Source organism: Salarias fasciatus, chromosome 23 (assembly GCF_902148845.1).
Source record: "Salarias fasciatus chromosome 23, fSalaFa1.1, whole genome shotgun sequence".
NCBI classification, from domain to species: Eukaryota; Metazoa; Chordata; class Actinopteri; order Blenniiformes; family Blenniidae; genus Salarias; species Salarias fasciatus.
This window is the reverse complement of record NC_043766.1, coordinates 5,134,517-5,152,743: the sequence shown is the minus strand read 5'-3', so window position 1 is coordinate 5,152,743 and position 18,227 is coordinate 5,134,517. Positions and strand designations below refer to the sequence as shown.

The 18,227-nt window shown below is 43.5% G+C and overlaps 2 protein-coding genes across 3 annotated transcripts; one reads left to right on the top strand and one right to left on the bottom strand.

Moving 5' to 3' along the window:
- Positions 1 to 314: 314 nt before the first annotated feature.
- On the bottom strand, positions 315 to 16,254 carry LOC115382293 (protein sel-1 homolog 3). Of its 2 annotated transcripts, XM_030084000.1 has the most exons (24): positions 16,120 to 16,254; positions 14,728 to 15,253; positions 14,480 to 14,606; positions 13,855 to 13,976; positions 13,555 to 13,670; positions 13,226 to 13,275; positions 12,951 to 13,074; positions 11,548 to 11,686; positions 11,232 to 11,378; positions 10,936 to 11,141; positions 10,663 to 10,842; positions 7,458 to 7,583; positions 7,156 to 7,296; positions 6,993 to 7,055; positions 6,714 to 6,890; positions 6,486 to 6,613; positions 6,044 to 6,127; positions 5,852 to 5,933; positions 4,549 to 4,624; positions 4,301 to 4,422; positions 3,996 to 4,117; positions 2,713 to 2,827; positions 2,410 to 2,473; positions 315 to 2,208 (listed from the first exon to the last, which is right to left on the bottom strand). In XM_030084000.1, exons 1-24 carry the CDS (start codon positions 16,174 to 16,176, stop codon positions 1,976 to 1,978), a joined length of 3,327 nt encoding a protein of 1,108 aa, XP_029939860.1. In that variant the 5' UTR covers positions 16,177 to 16,254; the 3' UTR covers positions 315 to 1,975. The 2 variants fall into 2 exon arrangements, with proteins under 2 accessions (XP_029939860.1, XP_029939859.1); XM_030083999.1 differs by having other exon boundaries at positions 4,301 to 4,624.
- A 612-nt stretch (positions 16,255 to 16,866) lies between these two features.
- psmb11b (proteasome 20S subunit beta 11b) lies at positions 16,867 to 17,994 on the top strand. Its single transcript, XM_030083631.1, has one exon. It carries the CDS (start codon positions 16,867 to 16,869, stop codon positions 17,992 to 17,994), a length of 1,128 nt encoding a protein of 375 aa, XP_029939491.1.
- The last annotated feature ends 233 nt before the right edge of the window (positions 17,995 to 18,227 follow it).

Genomic DNA, 18,227 nt, shown 5'->3' with positions numbered 1-18,227 from the left:
ACGGTCCTGCTCCGGTACAATCACACCCTGTGCCGACATGTCTGACTGTTACAGAGGGAACTTGGCAACGGCGAGGAGCAATGAACTTTAAAGCAGACTTCAGTGAGGAGCCCGATGGTTTTACTGTCCTCTGACTTCTCTCATCTAGCACCATCATGAGGTGGAAACTGTTTAATGACATTTTACCACATGCTGGGATTAAACCGCCACAGAAGCCAAAGCTTCTTCCACAAGCTGGAAACATGTTTTGTTTTGTTTACTGAAAGAAAACATTGTCAGCATTATGTTAAAGGTTGTGTTTCAATTTCAAAAGGTGGTATTTAACAAACTTTGAAGTCGTCTTCACTGGTTTTTTTTTTTTTTTTGGCCTCTTTGCGTTTAAAGGAGAGAAGATCAAATCCGGAACACATCTCCAAAGCACAAGACCTGGACGTTTAGCCTCCCCATTCGCATTAAAGCCATTTTAGGAAACCGTATTAACCAGAAGCCAAAAAATAAATATTTCCTAATGTATCAGAAATTGTCCTTGAAGAAAATATTTCATTTTTTAATGATTTCTACATTATAACTTTTTGGGGAAAATTAAATTACACAGTTGAGTTTTTGAAAAAAATGTCTGGCGGGGTCTTTCAGTGCTTGAAATTAATTAAAGCTCATTTTGTGGAACAACATAGACTCTTTTCTCTTTACTTTCATTGAGTGGTTTTTCATTTAACATCACCCATGATGGCCATGGTGAGCAGCACAAAACACTTCCAGAAAAAAAATTAAACTAAACACAAGAGAGATGGCTGCGCTACTTGAAATAAATGGGGCTTTTTTTTTTGTTGTTTTTTTTAGAAATTGGTCTCTTTAAATGTGCAGAGCGATGGCGTTGGGGACAGAAACAGAGGAAGGAAAAGGGAGATCATTAGTTCTTCCCTGAATTACACACAGACGTCAGTCTGCACTGCAGCAGCTCCACACGGAGCTGTTTACACTGTGAAACTCCTTATTTAACTAATGACAGCTCTGCCAAGCAGCAGCTATAAACTGCACATCATCACAACAGTCACTCAGAGCTGTAAATAACTGTTAAGATCTGAGCAACAGTGCCTGCTCCTCCAGTTTGCCGCAGAAAGAAAACCTTTGGCGGGATATTGCCCGTTGTGTTATCTCCACGAACGCACAACAACAGCAGCGCGGAGGAGCATCGGCTTTTAGCTTATAACCCGGCGAGGACTCCAAAGGCGTCCTGAAGCGCCACACATTTCTGTGGCGAGTCCCTTTTTTTTCCCAGCCAAACGTTCCTCGGCGATGGGTTCAGCTGATATTGTGTTATCACTACTTCCTGCCCAGCAAAAAAAAAAAAAAAAAGACAGAATCAATACCATGTGGAATTCCTGCGTTCGTGTTCGAGAGCTCCACATGCCGCTGCTGCATGTCCCGTCTTCAGAGCGATGGTTATCACCGACATGTCGCTGATAGGATCAGGGACAAGCCTTTAATAGTTGACTCATTAGGCCTGAGCTGGTTCAACATCTCTCAGAGGATCCATCTCTGGCTGACTCTTTTATTTCATAAATGCACCACCGTCCCTGATCTATTTTTACTGGACTATCACGAATAGAAGTTTCACTCCCCTCCTGCGGCTCTGCATCCCCAGGACAAAGCCGGCCGGCAGCTGAAGTCAGCTTTAATTAAATAAACTCCATGATAAGTACTTTATCGGCTGCAGACAGAACAATAGAAGAGTGTGTAGCGAAGAAACATTAGCAACGCTCAGATAAAGGTGTATACACACACACACACACACACACACACATCCTGACCAGCACCTCTCTCTTTCCCGGCTTCAACTGACTCACATGCTTTCAAAACACAAATGTGTCACAGCAGGAGTTGTGCAGCTCATCCTATAAATGCACGCTCTCACACTGTGTAGTGTCTGGAGCTTTTTCTGTGGCTATTGGGTCACTGAGCCAGGAGCTTGATGTCATAAGAAATGATAGAGGACTGTGGTCCAGAAAGCAAAGAAGCACAGGCCGGACAGAGTCACCGCCAAATCGCAGGTCTGCCGGAGCCACCGCCGGCCATTCAGAGCGGTGAGCCGCAGATTCCCCGCCGCTCTGAAGGGTCTTCCCGAGATGCCATCTTGCTCCCTATTCAAGTCGACGCCGCCGTGGCCGAGAGTCTGTGCCCCGTGTGCAATCACACCGCCTCTGTGCTCTGCCGTGATTTGAAATGGAAGAAGATTAAATACTTTACAGCTCATTTGCTTGGCTGATGTTCTGCTGCCATTAATGATTTCTTGATTAAAGGACTTCAAAAGGTGCAGGCCGTCTGCAGCAATTGTGGGGAAATACCACCATCGTGTGGCAAACGCATGCAGATGGGCGCAGCCAGCGGTGAACAACAGGAATTACTCACCCAGACAGCTCTGCACAGGCACGACGACAATAATGACAAAGACGGAGAGAAGAGATGCATATGCCTATAGAGAAATAAGAAGAATGATTTGAATAAATTATGACGTTTTCTTTCTGAAAATAGCTGTACATAATGGCTTTAATGTCTTATTCATAACTGAAGGCCAATTTGCATTTTCTCATACTTCAATAATTAAAGACAGATCAAATTATTAAAAGAAGGATAATATACAGTGTGAATGTGGCCTCCTAGTGTGTTTCCTCTCTTGTTATGTACAGAGGGAGTTGACTGCCTGACGCCTACCAAGGCGAGCTGCGCTCTGTTCTGGGTCACGCTCCTCAAGGCTTTTCTCGTCTGGAGTCCGAGCAGAGCTAAAGAGCAGGGACTGGCTCCCTCGCCCTCCTCAATCTCTGCACATCTGAGGGGAAAAGAACAATAAAACTGTGTTAGCCACTGCATTAAAGCATCTAAATATATTATAATAACAGCAAAAGACAAAACCGAAATGGCATAAACGAGACGGCAAAGCAGCTCAACACAGAAGTGCTTAACAATTAATAACTATCTTTCTCTTTTCATTGAGTCGATCCTGAAGGTAGATTAAATGCGATTACACTCATGACATGTTGTTGTGACAGCAATTGTGAGTAATTTGTCTGTGTGTGTCTAGCGTGTCCTTCCCTAGGTCTGTGAGAAAGATCTTTTGTTAGCAGTAGATTTTTTTTGTTTGAACACAATAGAGTGGCTCACTATACCATCTTGTGACTCAATGTAGTATTACAGAATCCAGGATTTTTGGCTTAAAGTATTACCTCCGCAGCACAAAGGACAGAACAGATTGAGGTTAGTCTCATCCAGATGATCACTTTAGTTTCTCGAGTGTTTCTCAAAAAATATTCTAATTATAATTTGACAAATGCAACATTCAAAATGAAAAAAAAAAAAACTAAACAAAACTCATACAAATAAGTTGACCTGACCCACTCTGCCAGCCACTGGAGAGTAGTGCACATTGTGTTTGTTGCTTTGGTTTGGGTGAAAAATAAGTGATGATTGGTTAAAGTTGAGGTAAGACAGTCAGGATGAGCCAGCCGGAGATGAGGAAGGTATGTCATGATGCTGCCATAGTAAAACTATAATTATCATCCAGGAAAAAAATACATTTACAGTCAAACAGTAATTTTTGAAAACGGTAGAAAATGGTATTTAATAAACCATATCGGACTTTTTTTAAGTGTATGTCAGCGGCTCACTTAAAAAGGTAACATGTTGTTGCATTTTGCATGGAAACAACATTAAGCTGAAGGCTGAAAAAATACAAACACACAAACTGGTACAGTCAGCGCAGGCAAAAAAAAATAAAGAAAAAAAGAACTTGCCAAGCAGTATCATCTTATTTGTCTTGACTACCTGCAGTAACATCAACCCTTCACAATTCAGACTCCATTGAACACATCAAAGTTAGGAACACTCTTCTAATGCAACATGCACTGGAAACCTGCTGCTTTGAACCGACGCACACGTCGCAATATCTCCCACATCCGTCATTATTCATCGTCGTGACAACAAATTAATGTTAAAAGCACCTTTTCAGGATCTTCTCCATCACAGCCTCCTGCTCGTCCCTCTGCGACACATTAAACGAGCGGAGGACGCTCGGCGGAAGAATGTGTCCTTGATGTGCCAAAGCAACCAAGTTGTACATTCCCTGTGAGTCAGTGTGAAAATAAAATCATAACAGGAGGCTGATGGGTTATTCACTGAGAAAGTCTCCAAATAATAACAGTGTATAATGCTGTTTGTTGTTTTTATTGCGGTGGGCCTGAGCCCGCGGAAGTTTAATTAAGTTTATCATACGGTGATGAGATTACAGCCTGAGTAAATCTGTCACCTGAGGGCTGCCTGCTAGAGCGGCTCTGCTATACATTGATATGGCCCGCTCAGCCAAGGATAATGAGTCCTCTTGTGCGCTGGAGGAATAGTAGTAGTAGTGGTCTCCCATTTTCAGCAAAGCTATAAAAGAAGATAAATACTTGCTGTTCAGGGGCCAGATTGACAAGGAGAGAGAGACAGAGAGAGAGAGAGAGAGAGAGAGGGAGAGGATGGGGGTTAAAGCAAAATGAAATGAGATGAACTCACCGGATGGATGAGGATCATAGTTCAATATAGAGTAGTTATGATATCTCCACTGACAATCATAACTGAGATTCAGTTCCTGCGTTTGGGAGAATGAGCGAACAGGGAGAAGGAGCAGAGCAATGATGAAGGTTGCGTTATCAACTGCTAATAATTTCCCTCCAGTTTAGTTTCCTGATTTCACCGCGTGACTGGAATTACGTGCAGTTTGTTCATCAGCCGCCATCACAGCTTCAATTATGACTCAATTGTGCCTAAAATCAAATAAAATCAAATAAAACGAAGCCAAATCGGGCTTTTGTGAGTATTGTTTGTTTGAAGGAGAATACTGATTGATGTGAAAGTGCTGCATTTCCAGTTGGAGAGCATACTGAAGGTCAGTTTAACATCCTGACTCTGCTGCCAAGATTCAGATAAAAACATGCATGACACGGATCAAATCACACATTTGTTTTAGAGTCGGTCGAGAAGCAAGCAGCAGCTGCCTGGAGTTGATTGCTAATTGCAGCTGGACTGTAGTTGAAGCCAACGTGTGCCTGACAGCACCTCGCTCAGCCTGGGTGTGGAAGGTCTTGTTCTTTCCTTCCTACTGGTTCTGGGAAGGTGAAACACAAGTTCTCGGTAAACAGTGTTAATCAAAGCTGCTGTTGCTGCTCCGCTCATCCATGAACATGTAAAGATTTTGAGAAAACAACAGGCACTGCTCTGTGCAGCATAAGTTTTTTGTTGTTGTTTTTTTCCCCTGGCAGTCAGCGGCAGGGATGCAGCCACCAGTTTGCTGTCTTAATGGACAGTCCTGATGTCTGGATCTCTCTCTGTCTCTGCCTCCATCCTTCATGTGCTTGCCTGTGCTTGATTCAGGTCCTCTTCTGTGGACTTGTGAGAACTAAAATGGCCCCGTATCATTTATATTCTGATCCAGGGAGTGATTCCACCTTTGCTGTGAGCTGTTCATTGTCCTCTGCTACAGTACAGCCACAGTGGAAAGGCAGCCTTGCATGAAAATAAAACAAGCTGAGCAGAACGATGCAGCCAACTGACCTGGATTTCTCATACTAACTAGCATTAACATTTTCTGGGTGGTTAACGTACATGTTTGCCATATTTTGGACTGAAAGACTAATGTTTGAAATCCCTCATGTGAATTTGAGTCTTGTCTAGAAAGCTAGAGAAAGATTTGTGCTGTGAATACATTAGTTTCTTGTGGCTTTCTTTGAATATCTATACAGAAGGCCTGACTTATCTCATCAACAGGCAGATAATAATAGACACACGGGGTTAATATTAGGAAGGGCCCATATGTTACCTCACAAAGGTGCGCAGTGTTGCTCTGGGCCAAACCCAAACCAGTTTCAGCTGCCAAAACGTATTTCACGAATGCCTCCTGCCTGTTGACAAGACAATAAAACGAATGCTAAGAAATGGAGACAAACAGTATAGGGAAGAGAAAATGATTAAATGAGGACAATTGTAAAATAACTGAAATTAATGCCCCTACCATGAGCCCTGGAGGTAGGCCTGGAGAGCCCCTCTGATCATAAATCCAAGGTGTCCATTCTGCTCACAGACCTTTTTTAGGATTCTGCAGAGAGGGCAGAGGATGGCTGATGAATTATGGAATATAATTTACTCCACCTAAACGAAAAATATTTTAGCATGATCCAAAAATAGTTTCAGATTTGTTGAGGTCATTCTAAAAAAAGCCCCTGCAGGAGGAGCTTCTTTAAATTCATAAGATACGAGAGGGAACATTGGTAAGCAGAATCTCTCAGTGCCAGGCAATAATGCGGTGACAGTGCCTCTTATTTTTAGATATGCAAATACTGGGCTCTGACCTTGAATTAGCCACTGTCATTGAAATTAGATGCCAGTGAGCTGCGGGCTACAGTGCAACAGCCCATAACAAAGCTTTCTTCGCCGAGCTAATGAAAGCCTCTTACATCACAGCCCTCTGCACATCCCGAGACACCCCTTCCAGGCTTCCTGTCGAAAGGTACCACGCAGCCTCCACCGACGCCGCGACGTGGCCGAACCGCGACGCGTTCAGGAAGAGCCGGAAGGCTGCACTCTGTGGCGGAAGACACAAATGGGAGGTTTATCTTCGTCGGCCTGTTGATTACACCTGGACAGGGACGCGGCTGCGTGTTGACGGGGCGCGCAGACCGGACCTCGTTCGCCCACGGCTTTCCAGGGATTTTCCCGGTCAGGTGGTAAAGTCCCAGGTTGAACATTGCGTCGACGTTTCCACTCGAAGCGGCTTTCTCAAAGTATTTCGTTGCATTTTTGTGGTCATTAAGAATCGTCCCGTGGTACCAGCCCAAACCATTCAAGGCGTTAATTGAGCCCTACAGCAAGGAAACAGACAACGCGCTTCATTGTGCATTCACAGACTGTGAACACACAAACATACACAGTGTGTAAACAACGATCGATTGCTATATTCTCACCATCTTTGCAGCTTTTTCCAGCAGCCGAAAACCTCTGGTGCGGTTTCTTTTCACTCCCTTGCCCTGAAAGAATCAACATCAATCAGTGAATCAATAAGTGTCAAAACACAGACAGCACACCAACTCTGACTGTGAAACAACAGTACCCATAACTTTACACAACCTGTATCATGAGGACGGAGTAGTCGTACATCGCCGTGGGATCCCTCATTTGCATAGCGCTCCTCTCCAGCCACTTCATTGCTCTCTCTAAGTCCTTTGGGATTCCATTTTGTCCCCACTGAAGCATTGTCCCAATGCGTTTCTAAAGTTAATAGAGGTTTTATTAGCCACTTCTGGACACTGACTCAGCTATTGACCGCTAAGTGGAAACTAAAAAAGCACTCTCAGGCGTGGAAACATGCGGCCCTTTTTTGTGCAGTGCAATTTCTGAAAAGTCACAGAGGTTTTAAACATTTCACGTACCTGAGCCTCCATGTTGCCCCTCTCTGCTTCGTATTTCAGGTACTGAAAGACATCGCTCGCCTCGTCCTGTGTCATCCTCTCCAAATCCTCTTTATTCTCTAAGTAGATATGTTCAGGGAGGTATTGCTTCGAGGAAAAGACAAGCTTTATTTAGCAGACTGAAGGGAAAGTTAATGTTCAATTACAGTTACTAGTTACTTCTTTAATAGTAACGATGTATTTTACTAATTGCTTGAAAGAAATTGATGTATGAACTGATTAACCAACAAGAAAAAGAAGCAACAAAACAGCTGTGATGAACTGCCGACATGCAAACAGTGGCGGACTTCGGCTCCAACAGGCAGTTTGCAGGATTTAGGATGATGAGGACATGCAGGCCTCTCTGGTGGGTTTTACAGCACATGATTGAAGCTACTTCACCAGCAGAATGGACCGAAAAAAAAGAAAAAGAGAACTCTAACAAATGGCTTTAATATCCAAGTGAAGCAGGGCTGTCACCTCGCACATTTGAGTAAAACACACACGATTAACATGAATCATAAACTCACTCATGCTGCATAAGCTGAGACTCACACCGAGCACTGAGTTTTGGATGAAAGCCGGATATCCAGTTTTTTCCAAAATAGACAACATCATTGTCTCCTTCCACTTATTGTAATCGCTTTTCATCCATTATACAAAGTTGTAGAGATTTGTGTTGTGTTTGTCACCATCTACTATTTGCATTACATCTGGTTCTTTTCCACCAACTGCAGCACATGCGGGCACCATCCACTCTGTGGTATCACTACTGCTGTTACAGCTGTTTGTGGAAATGCAGCTACAGACTAAATACGTCACACTTGATTTATTGTTTGGCTTGTCATGCAGACCTGTATTAAGAAGTGACCAGAAGATGTCCCGGCAAGAAAACACAATTCTCCCGCAGCACTAAAGGAAAACCTCCATCACTTGCATGTTTAGCAAAAGCTACATGTCATCCAAAGAAAAAGACACGCAGCTGAAATTAAATCAAAAACTGAGCAGAAAATGGAAATAAAGTAGCAGGAAGAACATCTGGGAGTCTTGTGATTGATTGGAGAAAGCCGATGAGCTGTTAGCGTGGTGAAAAGCAAAGCAACACTAATTGTATGATTTATATGTTGTTCTTTTTTTCCTCTTCATGATGCATTTTGTTTAATTGATGTGCCTTGTACTTTAAAGTGTGATTTATAGTACTTCAGAAAATATGGTATTTCTACAGCCAACAATACCGAATGTTCGAGAGCCGTCAAAAAGTTACAAATATCTTTTCTTTTCACGGAACTTATTACCACACCTAGAATAATCCTTCGGGTGTATAGCTGTTGCTCTTGCCACCCACCACACGACGCACCACTGTCACTACAGCTATTACTACCAGACCAGACCAGCACTTAATGAATCAGATGAATATATGTATGAATGTTTCTCATTCCTCACAGATTCTGAGGGAAATGTGTCCTTCTCCTGCAGCTAAATCTTCCACTGGGCTCCCCGGCTTGTTGCCAACCGTGTTTGGCAGGTAATGTGCGGCAGACATTTAGAGAAGCTTTTTGGCTTGAGAGAGAGAGAAAAAAAGTGCTATGGCTCAAATGAAGAGTTGAGACAGTGAAATAAACAATACGGCCGTGGGTTGGCCCATAAAGCGATGAGCTGAAATCTGCTTTAATGCTTGTGAAGCGGAGGGGGAGCTGCAGATTTGTCTTTAACCTTTTTAAAAATTCATGACTTAATATGCAATCAAACTTTAAAACCAAAGTTTAAAAGAGGGATGAATGAAATAAAAAGAAAAAAAAAGAAAGAAACTCCACAGGTGCTATTCAACGGATCTCATCAATCAGGAGTGTGTGTGGGTTGTGATTTGATGAGATATGATGGATGGCTCAGACTACACAAGCAAGCGATGCCACAACAGTCCTCAGCTCTGATTGGTGATCACGAGAACGCGGCGTCACAAACCTTGACAACTCCGACAGAACAATCACTGCACAACGCGACTCTGTTGCCTTCAGTAAAAATGAGTCTGGTTGGATTGTTACTGTCATTGTTACTTACTCTGAGAGAGCCTTGGAGTTGGTCGAATCATTATAGATTTCACTGAGAGATCTGACTACGGCTGTGTTTTCCACGCACTGGCTCTTTATTGGAGCTGCTGCAGACAGTGGGGGCTTTTCAGTGTTTCCATGCACCTGTGTTCATTAGACGCAGCTTATTTAAATACTCAGAGAATAAACAGGAAATCAGTCGGAAGTAGCTTTTTCTCATCAGCGGCTCCTTATCTGGAGTGCTCTTGCTCTATTCATCAAGACTGATTCCCATTTTCAAATGAAGATTTTAGGCCCGTCTATCTTTCCTGTAACACAGACTCCACTGATCCAACAAAGACGGTATTGATCTTATGGTGAGAACAGTATGTTTTCTCACACACCTGCTTGTGTCTGCAGACTACTGGCAAGTTTCCTCAAAGGACAATTTAAATCGGGTTTTTAGATGCAGTGACCTTTTCTGAAAATGTGTTATCCACACTTCCTGTTAGCATCTTATGCTACTTCATGGTTTCATATCAAGAGTCAAAATGAAGATCAATATGGCACTCGCCCTCAGGGAAGTCTGGCACACTCCCAGTCTGTCTATTTGCAAATATTTGCATGAATCTGAGTCTGCAAAATGGTAAATGTTCACACGCATCTAAAAGGTACGATTATAAACAATGGTGTCTCTGTAAATGAAAGGAAGCCTTTCCATGTGGATATGAGGTGAAAGTGAGTAGAGCCGCAGCTTTGAGACTGAAAAAGACTGGAGGAGTCGACGGCTTGGACGTGTGCGTAGGCTCACATCCGCCTCTGAAGAACGAGCTGCATCGTTTATCCCACAGACAGATGTTTATTGACTGGACAACAAAGCAGATTGCTTGGAGAGCCCTGGGAGTGCCGTTATAGTCTCTTACCATTGTGGCTTTCTGACTGAAAGCATATTTACCGCTTTTTATTTTTCTTTAGTTTTGTTTTGCATTGTGCTGCATCGTCTGCAGGAATTCCTGCATCAGTTGTTCCTGCGATTGCTGACAACTGCACTAATGCTTTCTCAAGCGTATATATTTCTGTTTTTTTTTTTTTTTTTTTTAACGCTGAAGCTCGGCGAAGGCACTTATTGTCATTTAAACTCAGCGGCGGTGTAAACGTACCTTGCTTTCATGTATCCTTGAAGCATCGACGCCGCTCTGTGAACCGACATTGGAATAGTAGCTATACGCCATGTCCAGGTCTTCAGGAAACCCATCGATGCCTTGTGAGTGTTTGTACCCAACATGCATCAAGGCGAAACGGTCATCATGTGCAGCACCGATTAAACTGTAGACATGAGCCTGAAGCACATGAATGGGATCACTGTTAATAAATAAGATCGATTGCATGTGATTAAAAAAAGCCTTAAATGCAGGTAAGATAGCGACCTCTACCTGCTGCTGATTGGCTGGACGTCCCAAACCCGCGAGGTGGATGGAGGCCAACAGCAGCGAGGCTCTGTGATTCCCAAAGCAGGAGGATACTTGTAATGAAGCCATTGATTGGGAAGTAATGCTCATTTGTGTCCTTTCCACAGAAAACAGTTCAGCCACTGCCAGTTCGAACAACAATCTCCCGAGTTGCTTTACACCCAACGATCCTACCAAAAGCAGAAAAGCGCGAGTTGATTAATGTGCTGCTGATATAGCACCCAGTTTCAGAAAGAGAGTAAAGAAAAATCCTCCCTCACCTGTTTGAATTATCTCCTCTTTTGTTTGTAGCAAATGATAAAGAGTGCTGAACTGTTGCTGCAGCTTCCAGGTCCATGTTTGTGAGCAGGTTTTCTTCCTGTCTTTGAGTTGACCCCACAGTGGGTAGAAGTCAGAGGTACAAACACCTGAAAATAAAACAGAGAACCAACATGTCAACAGCACTCTTCCCTCACTCAGTGGGTGTACGGCTGGGGATTTGGCACCATTGATATGAGGTCTATTATTATACAAGGCTTCTCCCTGTAGAGTGGTTCCAGCACTGCTTTTATGAGACTTGTCAGAATAATATCTCACCTTTGTTGTTTGGTGACAGTGAGCGATTCTCAGCGACTTCTTTACAGAAAGCTTTTGTGAAAGCTTTTATTTCCTGACACTCCTGATGAGTCTTTTCCAGTTCCTGTAATGTTGACTTGGGATGCAGTGGATTATCTGTCTGTGAAATAAATCATCATTTGCAAAAGACGTTACAGGAGAAGTTTAGCTTCAAACAGTAATAAAAACCAAAGTGACCTGATTGACAGCGTGGGTGAGAATGCAACAAATAAACTTGAACATGTAAAAATGCTTTGCATTGCAAAGCTGTATGTAAATTGACCCCCTGAAGGTTTTTCTGTTTAATGAGAAAATAAAGAACAGCCCCGAACTCTGGTGATTATGGATTAACCTGATTAGACGTACTGAAGTGATCAGCATTACCAACAACAAAAAACTAGAAACCACATCAGAATGGCCTTTTTCTCTACTATTGGTGAAAAAAGCAAAGCTACATTTGTTGATCTGTGTCCTGTCTAGAATCGTAATTAAACATGTGGAAATGCAGCATTGTTAATCCATCATCGTACTAAATGATGCAGGTGATTGTATTCACCACACTGTGCATCCTGGCACTTGACAAAGAAATGTTCATGATTTTGAAAAGAATTGGCAAGCTGGATGTGTTGTTCATCATCTAATTAATATGAAGCAAACAAACAAATCCCTTCAAATATAACAGATTTTTGTGTAGCTCACGGCAGTACACAGAATATAGACATCCTGCTGGTGGTTATCATTTGATGCTAACATGTGAGCGACGTGAGCTGAAAAGTGATGTCACTTGCAAGTGTTGTAAATAAGAGTAATTTAAAAAAGAAAAAAAAATGTGATTTGAAACACTGTTTTCCTGCAATGAAATGAATAAAATTGCTTTTGTTTTTTTCAATTAATTAATCTTATGTCGCAAGCAAAATAACTTTCTAACCATTTGTTGTTAATACAAACATCAACTACTAAAATAGAAAACTACTGAAACAATGAACTGATGAAAAGCTGGAGTCAAACTGAGGATGACTCAGTGTTTCCACCCAATGCTAAATATCAGTATGACCGTGTCTGTTACTTACAGTGGTTTTATGTGCAGAGTGCATGTCATTAATTATGGTGTCGATGGGGCAAAACACGATGGTGTTTATCTTTTAAAAGTGACTTGTAAATCTCAATTTTTGCCCATTTTCAGGTTTCTCCCAGAAACCCTGCTCAAGGGTTTCCACTCATCTCAAAGGCAAATGAACTCCGTCGTTATTATTGAGGTTACAGAAGGAAAATGCCACAGGAAAATACCAAACATGGTCACTTGCTCGATAAAGGGTTAAAAACGACCCCATAGCAGATTAAAGTAGCACAGCACTATCTTATTGACTTTAAGAAAAAAAAAATACCTGTGCAGTTCCAAAGCGGTAGTATTTGATGGGTCCAAAATACCCGTGGATGCCTGGTATGTATTTACCTCCTCCAATCACAAAGTATCCATCAGTGTCGTCGTAATGGATGCTGTCCTGGAAACTTGAATATTTATTAGCACTACTTATTATCAGCATTCACAGCCATTGCATGTAGTCAGTATTCTTTTTTTCATGCAGAAACTCATCTAAAAGGTGCTTTCTGCTTTCCTCATTGTACAGAGAGAGAGAGAAAAAAACCCGAAACATCTTACTGGCATTCATGTCGTCTGGTTTCATCATCCCATGTTGTATCCAACAGCACCTGCAAGTCAACATAACGCACGAGTTCAGAAAAAAAAAAAACCTACTCGGCTGTGAACGACTTCAAATTGCAGTGCACACCACAATCGCCTGGAGTTGTCCAGGTGGAAAGGACCCATCTTTCAGGATCTTACAGCTGTTGCAAACAACAACAACAACAACAACAAAAGCCATGGCACCAAAATGCAGCTCAGAACAGAAAGAATGAGATGTTGCTCTGAGCTCCATTTTAATTTCAGTTACCCCGCCACCCAGGGGCACACATGCTGGGGTGCTATACCTTTGAGTGCTGTATGAAACAGTCCAATCTGATCCATTTCCACAGGGGCAAAGCAACATTGATTAGGAAAGCTCCATCTTTTCCTGTTGTCATACGTGCCTGAACTACAATATTCCCTAAACAAGACATATGACAATCATATATTTCAGCAGAGGAGACTCCAAAGTCTTCATTAATACATCACACAGAGTGTTTCACAGTCTCACAAAAACACACATCGCCGCTGACAATCATCTCATGATGCTGCTGGATGATTCCCTGCAGTGGCATCAGGTGCGGGCAGATGCTGCCGGGACCCACCTGTGTCTGTAAGCTGCAGCAGGATGGAGTCGTATGACTTTTTTCTGTCGATGCGGTGGACGATCCCGCACAGCTTCCTGTGACACCGCTTCAGCAGGTAGACCCACACAGACAAGGCGACGCTGAAAAAACCCGGCAACGAGACACGGTTTGACAAAACATTTCTCCAGCCGCTCATGCTTGAAGTGGAATTTAAAACGCTGCCTGCTAAAAATGACTGACCTCGCTGTCTTTCATTGACCGTAAATAAAAAGCTTATATGCTCTGGTGAAGAGGCTTGGTGAAGCTTGTAAAGTCATTTATAAAGATAGTGAAGTAAAACTAAAAGTGGAGTGTGTTCTGACAGATGCCGGTGAGGAAAAGGAAACAATCACTGACCCGTGGCTCTCCAATCTGCTGATATCAGCACAAACCACTGGCCTTACATTCTCTTCATCTCAGCCAATTCGCACTCGCGTCCACCTTTATAACATTTAACATCCAAGAAAGTCTGCTCTTGTTGAGTACTTGATACAACATTTGGAAACCCTGAAGGAGACTTTTTTTTTATGCGGCGCAGCTGAACTTCATACAGAATGCGGTGCGGCTATAATGAAGCAACAGAAGTCGGTTTGTGAAGCCAGACCTGGGTTGTGTAACAGCATGCAGGCGGGCTCTCTCGAGGGCTCCGTCAATGAAAGGCTGGAGCCTGCGGACCACTCCAAAGTGCTCACCAGTACTTGCCAAAGGGAACTTTAACAGATCGATTATGTCTGTGTGCAAACAACACACGGAGAGGGAGTATTTGCCGACAGCGTTTTATGTTTACTTTAAATGTTTTGGATATGAGGACGAGATGCGAAGGGAGACTGACAAACTGATTAGGGCACTGACCTGACTCGTGTGGACACTGATGAATCCTGTCGTCGGTCAGCTGCCACATTAGCTGAGCCCACCATGACAGACACTCAGTGGGAGGTTTACTTGGCCGCTCAGAGAGCGGCATTATCTGCAACACTTTATAAACCCTCAGCACTGAGCGCCGGTATGTGCTGAGTTCAGTGCCATTCTTAAAATAATCCAGAAAGGCACGAACTGTCATACTCTGCATGTCCAAAATGTTCCTGTTGAAAAAATCAGGTTGATATGAAATGGACGGAGGCAATCTGAGCGGCACCTGGTGGATCCTGTTGACTTGGGGCACACTGCTGATCCATTTCCTTCTGAAGACCACTAAATCTGTCTTCCTTAATGCAGACACCACCACCTCCACTCCCAGCCGACATGGCCTGGAGCATTGATACCGCACACGGACCACTGAGCCATCCACCACTTTGTCAGGCACTGAGTCAAACCCTATGAAATTGTCAGGCAGAGCCTCAGTGCTCTGGGTCGAAGTGGCTTGCGACTTGCAGTGACTCTGAAAATGAAATGAATTTGAACATTATTTATTTGCGTAAATGATGTTATGTTTTCCAGGTCATCTGTTCATTTGTTAAATTAATTAGACTAATGAATACTCTTTGTTAGTGTGTATGCTTGAGTGGGAAAAGCTCAAAAACGTATGTCTCACCCAAATCCACTTGACTTCGCTATATTTTCTTTCCTACTATATTTCTCCTGCCAAAAACCCACTGGTTACATTTTCAAACAGCTTCATTACGCTGGTTTTCAATTCATTCTGTATTTTAGGGGGGCTATTAACTTCTTTCTGCATCACTGAGCGCTTTTATAGCATCAAAACCACTTTCAATCAATATGGTTAAGATGTTACCACATAAAAAAGAGACAACTCCCTTGTGTATCCATCTGTTGTGTGTGAAATTAACACTCAGAGAACAGAAACAGCTGATGGAAGGGTCCTTCAAAGGGCTGCTCCTGACTTTCATGCTTTGAGTGCATTTCAGAGCCCGCATTTCATTACCTACATTTCTGTAAGAAAGCTGAACCCATATTACAGCTTTGACCATCTTTGGTACAAGAGCAAGAGTACTTATTTGACTCTGAAGAATAATACTCTGCAGAAAGAAGATTAAAAAAAGCTCAAACTTATCACAGAAGCTAGTAAAACCAACAAAATGTGGGTATTTCTCTCTAAAAGTGATGATCTTTTAAACTGTCACAGTCCTCTGGCTTGTAATTGACCACATGGTTATAAAAACATCATCCACAGTGGCTTCAGAGAACACAAACATTTATGTTCCATTTCCTCATTCATTAAAGTCAATGGAGCTCTCACATTCAAAAGCTGACATCAGGGCAATAAAGAGTCATAAAGTCGCTTACCATGAGAACAGACGCAGTGAAGACACATCCAAAAATGATCGAGTGAAGCGCGTTCATTTTGGGGCTTGCTTAGATGAAGCTGAAGGAAGAAAAGCATAAAAGCAACATTACTGGCTTTCGGAGTCTGGCACCTGGCAGCAGCACTTCCCAAACTGGCTTCCTCGGTGCGAGAGGACATACCTGATATTCTGGTGTTACGAGCTGAGCAGTTTGCATGAATTACCTTTAAAGGGCGAGTGTCAGAGAAGGGTTTGGCTGAATTCATCCTGCTGCGCAACAAAATGTTGTTTGATTTATTTCATTTGTGATTCTATTAGGAAACTTTCCACGGGAGCGATGCATCAAAGCTCACAGTCTAACTTAATTTGATGTGCTCGAGTGAAGAAGGCTTTACCACCACCCCAAGTCCTCTCTGGCCTCCGCTCACACAAGACTTTGAAGAAATCTGATCTGAAAAACAACCTGATATCGCAGCCAAAATTAATTACCCATGGGCTACTGACTGTTTACGCTTCAAAGTCAACGGAATGAAGCATTGGTGATGTTGCTGATGGGCTGTTTCAGATGACCACATGTAGATGCCTGTATAAAAAGCAACTGGTGCTGGAAATGATACCAGCTGCAACTCCAGATGACATGCGAGCCCTCACCAGAGAGTCTGCATAAAACTGGGCTTAATTTGAGTGTTTTGATTGAAAAGTTTCTTCTTTTTTTTTTTGGATATATATTATTGGATAAACCTTCAAAATGGCTTTACAGGACTTTTGCAATTTCCAAGACAACTTTGAGGACGCAACAACCACAGAATGTTCTTCAGTGCTTTTTGGAAAGAGGACCTCTCCTACCTCTCTGCGAGATCTACCCTTCAGCAGCAGCACAAATCTGTTTAATTTCTACATCCCAGTGGCAGAGTACCTAGATGAAAGTCCGATACAGTTTGGACAAATCAGCGCCGTCCAGAGCTCCGGCGCCGTTTCATCTCTCGACTCCTGCTCGACATCCCACTCTCTGCCCGTGAGCCTTCCTTTCGCTTCCTCTCAGTCTGTGCCTCTTCCCTTCCCCATGTCTCACGGCACCACCACCTTGGCTTTCATGTTCCAAGGCGGCGTGCTGGCAGCGGCCGACACTCGCTCCAGCTGCTCTGGCCTCGTGGCCTGCCCGGCCGCCCGGAAGGTGCTGCCCATTCACAGCCACTTGGTGGGCACGACCTCAGGCACCTCCGCCGACTGCGCGCTCTGGAAACGGATCCTGGCTCGAGAACTGCGCCTTTATCAACTCCGCCACGGCCGGCGTTTGTCCACCAGCGGAGCTGCCAAATTGCTTTCACACATGCTTCACCCTTTCAAGGGAACTGAGTTGTGTGTGGCTGCCACGCTGTGTGGGTGGGACGGAGGAGAGGTGGATGATGGATGCCGTGACCGCACAGGTACGGAGACTGATCGCAGCAGTTCTGGACAAACAATGGATCGAACGATGAAGCAAAAACAGATTCCAGGTCCCACCGAGGAGCAGAGGTCCGTCACGAGGAGAGCGAGTTTCACTGGACCCAGTCTGGTTTACGTCTGCAGCGATGGGACCCGCTTGAAGGGAACACTCTTCTCTGTTGGATCAGGATCCCCCTACGCCTACTCAATTCTGGATCAAGGGGTCCACTGGGGCCTGAGCGTGGACCAGGCCACATCATTAGCCAGAGAAGCCGTGTACAGAGCCACGCACAGGGACGCGTACTCAGGAAACTGCGTGGACATCTATCAAGTCAACTCAAAGGGATGGACTCGCAGAACCAGGGAGGATCTGAAGGAAGAATATTACAGAGAAAAAGAAAGGCGGGCGCACGAGAGACGGGAGAGACAGGACATGACTCTGTCAGAGTAAAGACATGAAACAAACAAAAATGGCAGGAGAAAAGGGAAAGCATAACATCGGGGAGTATTTTGGAGAGACGTGATGGCATCTTTGCAGCAGATACTAAATTAATGAACAGGACAAGCAGTTGCATCCTCCAGGCTATTTCTCAAATGATTTGGGCATGCATATCGTTCCCACTAATAACAGCTGATGTTTTGTTTGTGCTGATGATAAAATAGGCGCACTGCTGGCTGGCGTTT

Coding starts and splice junctions, on each gene's coding strand:
- LOC115382293 (XM_030083999.1), bottom strand. CDS start 16,176: ATGAACGCGCTTCACTCGATCATTTTTGGATGTGTCTTCACTGCGTCT. Junction 6,614..6,713: donor GAAAGCCGTGGGCGAACGAG/GTCCGGTCTGCG, acceptor CTTCCGCCACAG/AGTGCAGCCTTCCGGCTCTT. Junction 2,828..3,995: donor ATGGAGAAGATCCTGAAAAG/GTGCTTTTAACA, acceptor TTTTCCCCTCAG/ATGTGCAGAGATTGAGGAGG.
- psmb11b (XM_030083631.1), top strand. CDS start 16,867: ATGGCTTTACAGGACTTTTGCAATTTCCAAGACAACTTTGAGGACGCA.